Consider the following 14,924-nt stretch of genomic DNA (forward strand, 5'->3'; position numbering starts at 1 on the left):
CACGCCCGTGTGTGTGTGTGTGCCTGTCGCCATGCACGTGTGCATGTGTGCGAGTGCACATACGTGCCCGTGAGTACGTGTGCGTGCCTGTGTGTATGAGTACACGTGTGTGCATGTGTGTACGTGGCTCTGGGCGTGTGCGCATGCCCGTGTGTGTGAGTGCGTGTGTGTGTGCACGCGTGTGCCTGTGGCCACGCACGTGTGTGTGAGTGCATGCGCGCGTATCTGTGTGCATGCACATGCGAAGGTGCCTGTGTGTACGTTCACGTGTGAATCGCGTGTGCGCACGCACGGCTGTGGCGGCGTGCGTGCCTGCGTGTGTGACTGCAGGCGTGCGCATGTGCGCGGGCACGTATGCGGGAGTGCCCCTGCGTGTGCACGCGTGTGGATCACGTGGGTGCATGCACATACGTGCCCGCGAGTGCGTGTGCATGCCCCAGTGCGTGTGTGTGCGTGTTGCCTGTGTGCCTGCAGGTGTGTGAGCGCATGTGCCGGGGATGGGGCGGGGGGGGGATGCTCGGTGCCGGTTTGTGAATGGCGTTTTAGCACGGAAAATAGGAGCTGATTTAAAAAAAAAAAAAAAAGGGGGGGGGGGCGTTCATTGAGAAGAAGGGGCTGTTTTATGTAGCGGTTCGTTGACCCGGGGCCGGGGGGGGGGGCTGTTCCCTCCGTGCTCAAACACCCGGCTCCTGCCCCCCAGCCGCTGGGGAAGGAGAAGGGAATGGGGGGCTACGGCTGGGCGCTGCTGGCACCATGGGGAAGCACCGACCCGTGCCGAGCTGTGCCAAGCTGTGCCAAGCCATGTTGAGACATATCGTGCTCTGGCGAGCCATGTCGAGCCACGCTGACCCATACCGAGCCATGCTGAGCTATGCCATGCCATGCCATGCCAAGGATGCCAAGCTGTGCCAATCCGTGCCAGGCTGTGCTGAGCCATGCCAAGCTATGCCGAGCTGTGTCATGCCGAGCTGTGCCAAGCCAAGCCCAGCCACGCCAAGCCATGATGAGCCATGCCAAGCTGTGCCATGCCATGCCAAGCTGAGCTGTGCCAAGCAATGCCAAGCCATGCCAAGCCGTGCCAAGCCATGCCAAGCTATGCTGAGCCGTGCCAAGCCATGCTAGGCCATGCTGAGCTGTGCTGAGCCGTGCCAAGCTGTGCCATACCAAGCCACGCCAAGCCAAGTTGAGCTATGCCAAACCATGCCAAGCCATGCCATGCTGAGCCATGCCAAGCCATGCCATGCTGAGCTGTGCCGAGCTGAGCCATGCCAAGCTGTGCCATACCAAGCCAAGCCCAGCCATGCCAAGCCATGCCAAGCAGTGCCAAGCCATGCCAAGCTGTGCCGTGCCGAGCCATGATGAGCCATGCCAAGCCATGCTGTGCCAAGCCATGCTAAGCCGTACTGAGCATGCTGAGCCGTGTCATGCCATGCCAAGCTGAGCTATGCCAAGCCATGCCATGCTGAGCCGTGCCAATCCATGCCAAGCTGTGCCAAGCGATGCCAAGCCAAGCAAATCCATGCCGAGCCGTGCCATGCCGCGCTGAGCTGTGCCATGCCAAGCCATGCCATGCTGAGCTGTGCCAATCCATGCCAAGGCATGCCGAGTCATGCCATGCTGAGCCATGCCAAGCCATGCCATGCCGTGCTGAGCCGTGCCATGCTGAGCCATGCCAAGCCGTGCTGTGCCATGCTGAGCCATGCCATGCTGAGCCGTGCCAATCCATGCCGAGCCGTGGAGATGGTGGGAGGCGGATGGTGAGCGCAGCCTGCGCAGGAACCCCATTGCTCAGTGCTTCTCTACCCCACCCATCACATACACACAGATAAATATAGACAGCTCTGCTCCCCACCCCCCCCCGCCACACAACACCCCCCCCCCCCCCCGCGGCCTGGCAGCAGGGGCACATTTGCACGGGTAATTATGCTTTGCGCTCTGCTAATTAGCGCCCGTGGGGAGCTGCGGGAGGGAGGGGCAGGGGTAAGGCTGGCGGGGCCCGAGTGGGGTATCGGGGGGGGGACAGAGATGAGGTGTCCCTGGAGACACACACACACACACACACACACACTGGGCCCCACCGCCCGGCACTGGGAGAGCCAGAAATCGGCATTTCTGCCCCCAGTGCCCAGTTTCAGCTGGTTTGTGAGTCAGGTCGTGGGAGCTGCAGTGGTGCAGGCAGCCCGGTTCCCCCAGTTCCCCAGCCCGGCTCCCCCAGTTTGCCAGTCCAGCTCCCCCAGTTCCCCAGCCTCCATGACTCCCTCAACCCATCTCCCCCAGCCCAGTTCCTCCAGCCTCCACAGTCCAGCTTCCCCAGCCCAGCTCCCCAGTGCCCCCAGCTCCGCAGGTCAGTTTGCCCAGCCCCTCGGTGCCCCCAGCCCCCACAGCCCAGCTTCCCCAGTTCCCCCACCTCCCCCAGCCCAGCTCCCCTGTCCCCCCAGCTCCCCAGTTCCCCCAGTTCACAAGCCTCCCAGCCCAGCTTCCCCAGCTCCCCAGTCCCCTAGCCCCCCCCAAGCCCAGTTCCCCCCGTTCCCCCAGCCCAGTTCTCCCAGTTTCCAAGCCCCCCAGACCAGTTTCCCCAGCTCCTCATTTCCCCCAGCCCCCCCATCTCCCCCGTTCCCCCCCTCGCAGGGTTTCTGGCCCCGCAGATGACGCGGGGCCTATTTTGGGCCCGGGCTCTGCCCAGCGTGGGAGCAGGAGCACGGGGTGGGGGGGGGCCCTGCCTGGGCACGGCGCGGGGGGGGGGGGGGGGGGGGCTGCTCCCCACAGCTGGAATTGCCCGGGGGGGCGCGGATAAGCTGGGCTGGGAAAGGCTGCGGGATGCTGGTAGCGGGATGCTGGTACCCGGGATGCTGGTACCCGGGATGCTCGCACTAGGGATGCTGGTACCCGGTGCTCCCAGGCTCCTCCCCAGGTTCCCCCCCGCCCCGGTATTCCTGGGCTCTCCCGCCTCCAGTTGCCGCCCCCGGGCTCGCCTCCCCCCCCGGGTGCTCCGGTTTCTCTCCCCCCGGTTCTCCCCCCGCCCACTGCTCCTCCCTCCCCCCCCCCGCCCCCGCTATTCCCGGGCTCTCCCCCATGATGCTCCCAGTCCTGTCCCCCCCCGGTGCTTCCGGTTCCCCCCCCCCCCCGGCGTTCCCGGTCCCCTCCCCCGAGATTCCCCCCCGGCCCCGGTGCTCCCGGGCTTTCTCCTCCCCCGCCCCCAGTCACCCCCCCGGGCTCCCCCCCCAGGTCTCTCCCCCCTCCCGGTGCCGCCCCCGGGTTACCCCCCCCGGGGTTCCCCCCCGCAATGCTCCCGGTCCCGTCCTTCGTGTTTCCCTCCTCCTCCCCGGTGCTCCCGGGCTCTTTCCTCCCCCCTCCAGTGCCGCCCCCGGGCTGCATCCCCCTCCCGGTGCTCCCGGTGTCCCCCCACCCTCGGTTGCCCCTCCCAGGTCTCTCCCCACCTCCCGGTTTCCCCTCCGGGCTTCCCCCCCCGGGCTCCCCCCCGCCAACCCGCTTTCCCCGGGTCTCTCCCCGCCCCCCCGGTCCCCACCCCCGGTCCCCCCAACCCCAGGTCTCTCCCCACCTCCCGGTCCCCCCCCGTCGGGCTCCCCCCTCCTCGGTCTCTCCCCGCCTCCACGGTCGTCCCCCCCCCGCGCTCCTCCCCCCCAGGTCTCTCCCCGACTCCCGGTGCTCCCCCCGGTTCCCCCTCCCAGGTCTCTCCGCACCTCCCGGTTTCCCCCCCCGGGTTTCCCCCCGCCAAGGCTCCCCCCCTCTGGTCTCTCCCCACCTCCCGGTCCCGTCCCCCCTCCCCTCCCAAGGTCTCTCCCCGCCTCCCGGTTCCCCCCCCGTCTCCCCCCCCGCCAGGCCTCTCCCCGCCCCCAGGCTCCCCCCTCGGTCTCTCCCGGCCTCCCGGTCCCCCCCACCTCCCGGTTTCCCTCCCCGGGTTTCCCCCATTCCCGGCGCTCCCGGGCTCTCTTCTGCCCCCCCACCCCCGTTCCGCCCCCGGGCTGCCGGCCCCGCCCCCGCCCCGGCCCCGCCCCGGCCCCGCCCCGGCCCCGCCCCGGCCCATCGCGCCCCGCGCCCCGGCGATGCCGCCGCCGCCGTAGGGGCCGCCGCGACCCGCGGCACCGGCACCGGAGCGCCTAGGGCTGGCCGGGGGGGGGAAAAAAAAGGCGGGGGGGAGGGGGGCGCCTGTGTCGGGGCCATGTCGGGTCGCGACAGCGTGCAGATCCCCGACGACAGGGACTTCGGGGCGTTCCGGGCGGAGTGCGAGTCGGAGCGCGGCTGGAGCCTCACCTACAGCAAGGCGGGGGTGGCCGTCTGGGTGCAGCTGCTGGAGCCCGAGCGCTCCCTGCACAAGATCAAGGTGAGACACCGCACGCACACGCACACCCCCGCACCCCCCCGCACCCCGCATCTCCCATCCCGCATCCTCTACCGGCGGCACCCCGGCCGGGGATGGGGGGGGACCCTGGGACGGGAGGGGCTGGGGGGGAAGGGGATCCCCGGGGGGGACCTGGAGGCAAAGTGGGGACCCTCGGGCGATGCAACACCCCGGGGTGAGCGGGGACCCCGCAGTGAGTGGGGCTTGGGGGGTGAACCAGCACCCTGGGGTGAGTGTAGACCCCAGGGGTGAGCGGGGACCCCACCCCTGGGGTGATGCAGCACCCTGGGGTGAGCGGGGACCCCGCAGTGAGTGGGGCTTGGGGGGTGAACCAGCACCCCGGGGTGAGTGGGGACCCCATAGCAAGAGGGGGCCAGGGGCGTGAACCAGCACCCTGGGGTGATGCAGCACCCCGGGATGAGTGGGGACCCCACAGTGAGTGAGGCTTGCGGGGTGAACCAGCACCCTGGGGCGATGCGGCACCCTGGGGGGAGTGGGGACCCCACAGGAATTGGGGGCCGGGGGGTGAACCAGCACCCTGGGGTGAGCGGGGACCCCATAGCAAATGGGGACCCTGGGGTGATGCAGCACCCTGCGGTGAGTGGGGACCCCAGGGGTGAGCAGAGGGAACCCAGAGGTTAGTGGGCACCCTGTGGCAAGTGGGGACCCAGGGGTGATGCAGCACCCTGGGGTGAATGGGGACCCCCCAGCAAGTGGGGGTCTGGGGGGTGAACCAGCACCCTGGGGCGATGCAGCACCCTGGGGTGAGTGGGGACCTCAGGGGTTAGCGGGGACCCTGGGAGTGAGTGGGGACCCCAGGACAAGCAAGACCCCGGGGGTGCGCAGGGATAAGGGGGGACCCCTGGGGACGCGGTGGGGGGGTGCAGAGGGGTGACTGGGGACTCACGCAGGGACAAACAGGGATACCCGGGGGGTGTGGGACCATGGGGTCTGGGTGCTGCCTGTCCCCCCCTCCCATGCCCCTGGGGACCCCGTGGGGTTGGGGGGCTCCTGGGGACCTGCTGGGCACTGGGGCTGTCCCCATCCGAGCTGTCCCCACTGGGGCTGTCCCTCGCCACCCTGCAACCCCTTCTCCCCCAACAGAGCCCAGGGGGTCCCTCTGCGTCCTCTGGCAGGTCCCTTCCGTCCCCGGTGCCACCGTGCCGGGCTGGCACCCACCGGTGCGTGCTCATCCCTCCAGCAGAGCGGGGACAAGGGATCAAAGGGGAAAAACTTGGGACACGAGCGGCACCAGGCTGGGGCTGCCGGTGGCCGCGGGCCACCGTGCCATGCTGGAGCCATTGCCCGGCTCTCTGCGGGGCTGGCCGGTGTCCCCGTCCCTGCCGGGGGGACCTGGGCGAAGCTGTCCCCGTCCGGTGCCACGGGTTGTGTCGCCGTGCCGAGGCCTGGTGGCGGTGGTGGCGGCGGTGGCAGCGCGGCCTGCTCCCACGCTGCGCTGCAGCAGCCGCACAAACAAGCGGCGCCGGGGAAACCTGTCCCTGGGGTGGCGGCGGTGACGGTGACAGCGGTGACGGTGGCACCGGCTGTGCCAGATCCCCCCCCACCCCCCCCCGCCACCGGAGGGTTGGCTCACCGGCATGGCAGAGCCCCCCGCGGCTGCATGTTTGGGCTGCAGTGACACGGTGACAGGTCCCCGCCATGCCCAGGTGGCAGCGAGCCCCGTGGCGGGGGGTGGGGGGACACGGTCCCGGGGGTGTGGGGCAGAGGAGTGAGCCCTGCCCCACACCGCGACCCATCGCCGTGGGTCTGGCCATCACCCCAGCACAGCTCTGTGGGGCATTGCGGCCCCCCGTGCCGAGCCCCCCGGTGTCCCCAGCATGGCTCTGGTGGGATCGGGGTGCCGGGGGGCAAGCAGGGAGGGTGGCGGGGGGTGTGTGGGGGGGGAATGTCCCCTGCCCGTCCTCTGCCTGTCCCCTGCCCGTCCCGGCAATCCGGCTGTGCCACGTCTGCCTGGCAGGGGACCAGCCCCGCACCAGGATGTCCTGGCAGGGCTTGGCACGGCGTGTCCCCGAAGCCACACCGCGGGGTCCCCGAGCCTTCCCTCCCCATGCCGGGGGGAGGGGGGGGGGGTGGGTTCGGGGGTGGGGGGGGGGGCGCTGCTGGGTGAAACCCCACCCAGGAGCCTCTTCGTCCCCGAAAGGCCAAGGTCCGTGTTTACTCTGGGGGTGGCCGCCTTCCCCCCGGCCACCTTTGTCCCTCTCCCTCCCTGGCACCCCACCCCCGCCTCCAGCTCTCCGAGCCCCTCGCCGGCACCCAGCCCCGCATCCCCCCCCCCCCCCCCCAAATCCTGCCCCTCCCCCCCCCAGCACCCTCCCGGCCGGATCCTGCTTGGAAGGATCCCGCTGGGAGTTTGTACGTCCATGCCCTGCCCGTGATGAGCAGGTGTCGGGGACCGTGGTTGAGGGGGGGGACGGACGGACAGACACACCCTGTGCCACCCCCCCAGGTCCCCAGCGTCACCCAGACCCCGCACCCCACACTCGGGACGGGATGTTCCCGTTGGATTCGGTGCCGCGATACCACCCGTGACGTCGGCGAAGTGGCACGGGGCGGGGGGGGGTGGGGGGGGTGTTGGCGGCTTCATGGGGCAGGGGTGGTGTCTGGAGGTGTCGTGTCCCCCCCATTCTGTACCCCCTCCATCCTGCCGCCCCCCCCCCTCCCCGCCCCCAGCCTCCCCAGGGCTGTTTTCCTCCCTCTTCTCTGCTCTGTAATTAAATGGAAGTGGAAGGCCTGGCCCCGCCGCCCCCCCCCTCCCCCCCCCCCCCCCCCCCCCCCAATTAGGGATGCAGCTCTCGTCTAACCTGTTTTCTGGAGACTGGAAACCAGTTTGTGCCACCGGGACCTGACACAACCCCGGGGGCTGATTCATCCACGGGGACCTGGGGCTGCCCGTTCCCCCCGCCCCCCCCCCCCCATGCCCAAGAGATGGGGGGAACTCTGGCCGGGATCCGCCCCCCCCACCCCCCCGGCCCCTTGCCCACCCTGGTGGGGCAGCCGGCCTGGGGGACCAGAGTCCCCTCCCGCCCCAGGAGGGACGCTGGGGACTGGCTGGTCCCAAAGGGTGGCCGGGAGCCATCCCCTGGGAAGCATTGGGATGGGGATGGAGCTGGCGGGGGGGCTCTGGGGTGTCCCCTGCCTGGACCCCCGCTCCCCCTCCTCGCTTAATCATCATGTCACCTTCATTAGCCGCGGAGGCTAACGATGCTGCCGAGCATCCGGCCCATCTTCTCTTTAATTAATGACCCGCGTGGCCCTGGTGGCCACCTGGGCAAGAGAGGACCGAGCCGGGGCTTCGTGGCCCCCTGAGGATGTGGGGCAGGGGGTTGCGCTGACCCCCAGGGTGGTGGGGGTTTCTCCATGCTGGGGGTCCCCAACCACCTGGGTGGCCTCTCTGAGGGTGGCCCCAAGGTGGCCACGGGGCCACCAGGCACGGGGGGGTGTGTCTCCCCGTTGGGTTTGCTCCTGTCCCATGGCTGTCCCCTCGTGTCCAACACAGCCCTGGGGACTTGGCACGGAGTGTGTGTCCCCCCCCCAAGCCCCTTCCCTGCAAAATCCGTGGGGCAGGGGAGGCCCCTTGCACCCTTTGCCCTCTTCCTCTTCCTTCTCCTCCTTCTCTTCCTCCTTCTCCTCCTCCTCCTTCTCTTCCTCCTTCTCCTCCTCCTCCTTCTCTTCCTCCTCCTCCTCCTCCTCAGAGTCAATATTGACCCAGGGCTGGGGCGCCCGATTCCCTGATCCCTCCCCGGTGGCACTGTCCCCTCTCCTGGCCAGACCTCCCCCCATCCCCGGTCCTTACCCCGGGGCTGTGCTCCCCAGAACCACTGTCCAGTCTGTCCCCTGCCAGGCTTTTGGGACAAACGGAGGGGTTGCAGTGGAAGGCGCAGGGGGACAGGCTCCGTGGGGCTGGGGACAGGCTTAGGGACGGGCTCTGTGGGGCTGGGGACAGGCTCTGTGGGGTTGGGGACGGGCTCTGTGGGTTGGGGACAGGCTTGGGGACAGGCTCGGTGGAGCAGGGATGGGCTCCATGGGGCTGGGGACAGGCTCTGTGGGGTTGGGGACAGGCTCCATGGGGCAGGGATGGGCCCTGTGGGGTTGAGGATGGGCTCTGTGGGGTTGGGGGCATGCTCCATGGGGCAGGGACGAGCTCCATGGCATTGGGGACAGGCTCTGTGGGGTTGGGGACACGCTCCGTGGGGAAGGAATGGGCTCCGTGGGCCAGGGCCAGGCTCCATGGGGTTGGGGACAGGCTCCGTGGAGCAGGGATGGGCTCTGTGGGGCTGGTGACAGGTCCCATGGGGCAGGGACAGGCTCTGTCGGGCTGGGGACGGGCTCCGTGGTGTTGAGGACAGGCTTGGTGGGACAGGGACAAGCCCCATGGTGTCGGGGACAGGCTCTGTGGGGCAGGAACAGGCTCCGTGGGGCTGGGGACAGGCTCCATGGGGCTGGGGAATGGGCTCCATGGGGTTGGAGGTGGGCTCCATGGGGCAGGGATGGGCTCTGTGGGGTTGGGGACAGGCTCCATGGGGCAGGGATGTGCTCCGTGGGGTTGAGGACGGGTTCTGTGGGCTTGGGAACAGGTTCCGTGGGGTTGGGGATGGGCTCCATGGGGCAGAGACAGGCTCTGTGGGGCAGGGATAGGCTCCATGGCATCGGGGACAGGCTCTGTGGGGTTGGGCAAGGCCCTGTGGGGCTGGAGATAGTTTCCATGGGGCAGGTATGGGCTCCGTGGGGTTGGGCCTAGCTTCTCCCCCGCTGGCTGCTGGGGGTCTGGGGGGGCAGAGGAGGGTCTGGAGCTGTCCCTGGGGACAACCAACCCGGGGGGGGTGCAGGACTCCCCCCTCTGCCCCACGGCGCGGGGCTTGGCCCCATGCCCCAGCCCCCCCCATGCTGGGATGCTACTCTGGGGGGCGTGACGGGCAATGGGGGGAGAAGCGAGGGGGCAGGGTCTGTCCCCCCCACCCCAAGAAGGTCCCCCTGGCAGCCGGGGCTCAGCCCCGCATGCCCAGGCTGCGACATGGCTCTGGGTGGCCAACTGGGCTGGACTGGGACAGACTGGGCTGAGCTGCTGGTCAGGATCCGGCTCCTCAGGGAGGGGGGCTGCCGGGGGTTTTGGGGAGTCTGAGAGGTGACCCCCACCCGGGGGTCCCCATGGCCATCCTCCCTCCCAGGGGTCCCCATGGCTGTCCTCCCGCCTAGGATCCCCATGGCCACCTTCCCACTCAGGTGTCCCCATGGCCACCCCACCACCCAGGGGTCACCACGGTCACCTACCCTCCCTTGGGTGTGCCCACGGCCACCCTCCCGCCCAGGGTCCCCATGGTCTCCCTCCATCCTGGGGCATCCCCATGGCCACCCTCCCTCAGGGGTCCCCATGGCTGCCCTCCCACCTCTTGGGGATCCCCATGACCATCCTTCTGGATGTCCCCATGGCCACCTTCCTGCCCAGGGTCCCTATGGCCACCCTCCTGCCCAGGGTCCCCACAGTCACCCTCCCTCAGGGGTCCCTATGGCAGTCCTCCCACCCAGGGTCCCCATGGTCATCCTCTTGGGGGTCCCCATGTCCATCCTCTTGGGGATCCCCATGGCTGTCCTCCCACCTAGGGTCCCCATGGCCACCTTCCTGGGGTTCTCCATGGGCTCCCACGATCCGAGGGGTCCCCATGGCCTCCCTCCATCCTGGGGTTCCTCACAGCCTCCATCCCTCGGGGGTCCCCATGGCCACCTTCCTACCCAGGATCCCCATGGCCACCCTCCTGGGGGTCCCCATGGCCGTCCTCCCACCCACGGTCCCCACAGCGCCCTCCCACCCAGGGTTCCCCATGGTCTTCCTGCATCCCAGGGGTCGCCATGGCCACCCTCCCATCCAGAGTCCCCACAGCCACCCTCACGCCCGGTGTCCTCATGGCCTCCCTCCATGCTGGGGGGTCGCCATGGCCACCCTCCCACCTGGAGTGTTCCTCATGACCATCCTCCCACCCAGTGTCCCCATGGCTGCCCTCCCGCCCAGGGTTTCCATGGCCACCCTCCCTCGGGGGTCCCCACGGCTGTCCTCCCACCTGGGGGGTTCCCCATGTCCTACCTCCATCCTGGGGGGTCCCCATGGCCACCCTCCTACCTACGGTCCCCATGACTGCCCTGCCACCCGAGGTTCCCCATGGTTGCCCTCCATCCCAGGGGTCCCCATGGCTGTCCTCCCACGGGGGTCACCATGGCCACCCTCCTGGTGATCCCCATGGCCACCCTCCCACCCGCTGTCCCCAAGGCCACCTTCCCACCCAGAGTCCCCATGGCCACCTGCCTGGGGGTCTCCATGGCCATCCTCTTGGTGGTCCCCATGGCCACCTTCCCACCCAAGGTCCCCATGGCCACCCTCCTGGGGGGTCCCCATGGCCGCCCCCCCAGCCAGGGCAGTTTCTCAGCTGCCCCCCCCTGCAGTGCAGGATGGAGTGCAAGGACGTGCCGGCGGAGACGCTCTACGACGTGCTGCATGACATCGAGTACCGGAAAAAATGGGACACCAACGTCATCGAGACCTTCGACATCGGGAAGCTGACCGTCAACTCCGACGTGGGCTACTACGCCTGTGAGGAGGGGGCTGGGGGGGCGGGCGGCTGGGGGGTGTCCCAGGGCTGGGGTTAGGGGGGGCTGACCCCTGGTGTCGCATGCCTGGGTGCTGCATCCCTGGGAGCCGCATCCCTGGGTACCGCATCTTTGGGAGCCGCATCCCTGGGTACCACATCCCTGGGTTGGGAGGTGCCTGGGCATCCCTGGGATGAGCCTGGGTACCAGGTTTGGGGGTATTTGAGGGGATCCCCCAGAGGAGATGCCCATGCTGGAAGGAGGGAGGTGGGGGTGTGGGGTGTCTCACGCCGGTGTCTGTCCCCGTCCCCCCCGCTGTCTCCCCCAGGGAAGTGTCCCAAGCCCCTGAAGAACCGGGACGTCATCACGCTCCGCTCCTGGCTGCCCATGGGCAGTGACTACATCATCATGAACTACTCCGTCAAGCACCCCGTGAGTCCTGGGAGAGGGGGTTGGAGGGTGCGGGGGGGGTGTCAGGGTGTACCCCATCCTGCCACTGACCTGCGTCGCGTCCCCCCCCCTCCTGCAGAAGTACCCCCCCCGCAAGGACATGGTGCGAGCGGTCTCCATCCAGACGGGCTACCTGATCGAGGGGACGGGAGCCAAGAGCTGCACCATCACCTACCTGGCCCAGGTGGACCCCAAAGGTAAATTTGGGGGGGGGGAGGGGGGAAATGTCCCTTGTGCCCCCCCACCCCCCACCCCGGGGAGGCTGAGCCCACCCCCGTCTTGCCCTCCTGTCCCCCAGGGATTGTCACCCTCCGCTGTGGGGGGGCTGTGCTAACGAGGTTAATTAATGGGGTGGGGGGGGATTTGGGAGCTGGGAGTCGGGGGTGGGGGGATTTCGGCGGGGGCAGGGATGCAGGCAGGGTGGGAACGTTTTGGGCCGGTTCTCTTGAAATAATCCCTGTTTTGGGGTAGAAGCAGCGGCGAAAATAGCATTTTTTTTTGGGAAAGAAGGTGGGAGCGGTTTGGGTGGAACCCCCATTTCCCTGGAATGTCCTGTGTCTGTCTGTCCTGTCCCCCACCCCCCCCCCACCTCTCTGGAGGGGTGTCCCCAAGCCCTCCTGTCCCCAAGGAGGGTGACTTGGGGGGGGGGGGGGGGAAGGCGGCACTGGGGGTCCCAGCCTGTCTCCTCCCACCCCCCCGCACCTTCTCTCTCCAGGTTCCCTGCCGAAATGGGTGGTGAACAAATCCTCCCAGTTCCTGGCCCCCAAGGTGAGTCGGGAGGGAGGACACGGGGGGCGGGGGGGTGGGGGTGGCGAGGGGTGTCCCCGTGTGTGTCGCCCCCCCGTCCCCACCTCGGCTCCATCCCACTCTCAGGAAAGCCAGAGCCGGGGGGGGGTGGGGGGTGGGGGGGTGTTTAAGTGACTTCCGATCCATAAATCCCCACCGGCGCGGACCAAGGGGAGAGAAACCTCCGGGTCCGGATACGAACATTTCGTAGTTTCCCCAAAATAATTAGTGCGGCTCTTAACGAGCCCGCGGGAATGGGTCAGGCCTGGCACTAATTAGGGCAAGCTTAAGGTCGTTACTTAATGACTCCAACCGGTACTTAATGGCTCTGAGAGAGAGGAGAAACGGAGGGATGGAGGATGGAAAAGAGAGAGAAAAAGACGGAGATGAAGAGATCGCTGGGCCCAGCTCCAGCATCTTTTACAGGGAATCTTCCCAGGCACAAACTTCTTCTTTCTTGGGAAAAATCTTCTCAGGTACCACCTGCTTGGGAAAAATCTTCCCAGCTACGGTCTCTCTTGGGAAAAATCTTCCCAGGTACCATCTTCTTAGGAAAAATCTTCCCAGCTGTGATCTTCTTGGGAAAAAATCTTCCCAGGTATGTTCTTTCTTGGGAAAAAGTCTTCCCAGGTACCATCTTCTTGGGGAAAGTCTTCCCAGGTATGGTCTTTGTTCGGAAAAACCTTCCCAGGTACCATCTTCTCAGGAAAAACTTTCCCAGGTATGGTCTTCTTTCATGGAAAAAATCTTCCCAGCTATGATCTTCTTGGGAAAAATCTTCCCAGGTATGTTCTTTCTTGGGAAAAAATCTTCCCAGATATGATTTTCTTGGGAAAAATCTTCCCAGGTACCATCTTCTTGGGGAAAAGTCTTCACAGTTATGGTCTTCTTGGGAAAGATGTTCCCAGGAATGGTCTTTGTTGGGAAAAACCTTCCCAGGTACCATCTTCTTGGGGAAAAATCTCCCCAGGTATTGTGTTTCTTGGGAAAAATCTTCCCCTCTCTTACTGAGCCACTGAATTGGAAGGGACCTTCAGAGACCACCCGGTCCCACCAGAGCAGGGTCACCCAGAGCAGGTTGGAGATGGGTTTGGAATGTCTCCAGAGATGGAGACTCCACCACCTCTCTGGGCAGCCTGTGCCAGGGCTCTGCCACCCTCAAAATGAACTTCTCCTTATTTTCTTCATTCCGGTTTGTGCCCGTTTCCCCTTGTCCCACCTGCTGGCCACGCTCTTCTGGATGCCCCCCAGGAGACCACTGGCCTTCTTGGCCACCAGGGCACATGGCTGGCTCGTGGGCAACCTGTTGCCCACCAGGACTCCCAGGTCCCTCTCTGCAGAGCTGCTCTCCAGCGGGTCAGCCCCAACCTGTCCTGGTGCGGGGGGTTGTTCCTCCCCAGGGGCAGGACCCTACACTTGCCCGTGTTGAACTCCATCGGGTTCCTCTCCACCCAACTCTCCACCTGCCCAGGTCTGGCTGGATGGTGGCACGGCCTTCTGGGGTGTCACCCACCCCTCCCAGCTTGGTGTCACCAGCAAACACTGTCCCCTCACCCAGCTCGTTGATGACTATATTGAACAGGAAATAACGAAGCAAAGGTCACTTATTGGACACAATGGCCTTGAGAACTAGCAAGCTCGCCACATGAGTGGTGGAACCATCTCGTCTTCATCTCCCACGGCTTTTCAAAGGTCACTTATGGGGCGTGATGGCCTTGAGAACTAGCAAGCTCGCCACACGAGTGGTGGAACCATCTCGTCTTCATCTCCCACGGCTTTTCAAAGGTCACTTATGGGGCGCGATGGCCTTGAGAACTAGCAAGCTCGCCACATGAATGGCGGAACCAACTTGTCTTCATCTCCCATGGCTTTTCAAAGGTCACTTATGGGGCGCGATGGCCTTGAGAACTAGCAAGCTCGCCACATGAATGGCGGAACCAACTTGTCTTCATCTCCCACGGCTTTTCAAAGGTCGCTTATGGGGCGCGATGGCCTTGAGAACTAGCAAGCTCATCCCACGAGTGGTGGGACCATCTTGTCTTCATCTCCCACGGCCTTTTGGGCGCCCGTGAGCCTTTTCCGTTCCTCCAACGCTCCATTGATCTCCTTGCAAGCGTTTGGGGCGCTCCAGGGAAGGCTGGGAGAGCTTGGAGGACCTTCCTCCCCCGTAATGGCGGGGGGGACACACGACACTGACGGACCGTTCCCCGCCCCCCCCCCTCCCCTAGGCCATGAAGAAGATGTACAAGGCCTGCCTGAAGTACCCCGCCTGGAAGGAGAGGCACGATCCCCACTTCAAGCCCTGGCTCTTCCCGGAGCAGAGCCGGCTCCCGGCGCTGCCGCTCTCCGAGCTCTCCCTCCAACACGCCGACTCCCTGGAGAACATCGACGAGAGCGCCCTGCCGGAGGCCAAGGATGACCGCGCCGAGGCCAGCGACGAGGACAGTGTCAATTGAGACACCCCCCCCTCACACACACACCCCCCCCGGGTCATTTTGTTCCCGTTCCCCCCTCAAATTCCCCCCAAATTCCCCCCATTCCAATGTCTTCTCTGCCCCTCGCGCACACGCCATGGCTCCAGGGGGGACGCTCCCATGATTTTGGTTCTGGGGGGACCCCCCCTGCTGCCACCCCTTCTGTTTGGGGAGGGGGGGGCCATGCTGGGCTCCCCACCCCCCCACCCCGGGTCATTTTGTCCCCGTTCCCCCCCAAATTCCTCCCAGATTCCCCC

The 14,924-nt window shown here is 66.6% G+C and overlaps 1 protein-coding gene across 1 annotated transcript; it reads left to right on the top strand.

Annotated features, from left to right (window-relative positions):
* The first annotated feature begins 4,134 nt into the window (after positions 1-4,134).
* Positions 4,135-14,924, top strand: STARD10 (StAR related lipid transfer domain containing 10). The gene is made up of 6 exons (XM_074572210.1): positions 4,135-4,342; positions 10,814-10,961; positions 11,286-11,389; positions 11,487-11,604; positions 12,123-12,175; positions 14,422-14,924. Exons 1-6 carry the CDS (start codon positions 4,181-4,183, stop codon positions 14,647-14,649), a joined length of 813 nt encoding a protein of 270 aa, XP_074428311.1. The 5' UTR covers positions 4,135-4,180; the 3' UTR covers positions 14,650-14,924.

The sequence above is a fragment of the Larus michahellis genome, chromosome 1, assembly GCF_964199755.1.
Source record: "Larus michahellis chromosome 1, bLarMic1.1, whole genome shotgun sequence".
NCBI classification, from domain to species: Eukaryota; Metazoa; Chordata; class Aves; order Charadriiformes; family Laridae; genus Larus; species Larus michahellis.

Bases quoted from the DNA above. Each gene is read 5' to 3' on its own strand.
- STARD10 (XM_074572210.1), top strand. From the start codon at position 4,181: ATGTCGGGTCGCGACAGCGTGCAGATCCCCGACGACAGGGACTTCGGG. The intron at 10,962-11,285 runs GTGAGGAGGGGG...TGTCTCCCCCAG, and splicing joins CGACGTGGGCTACTACGCCT to GGAAGTGTCCCAAGCCCCTG. The intron at 12,176-14,421 runs GTGAGTCGGGAG...CCCCTCCCCTAG, and splicing joins CCCAGTTCCTGGCCCCCAAG to GCCATGAAGAAGATGTACAA.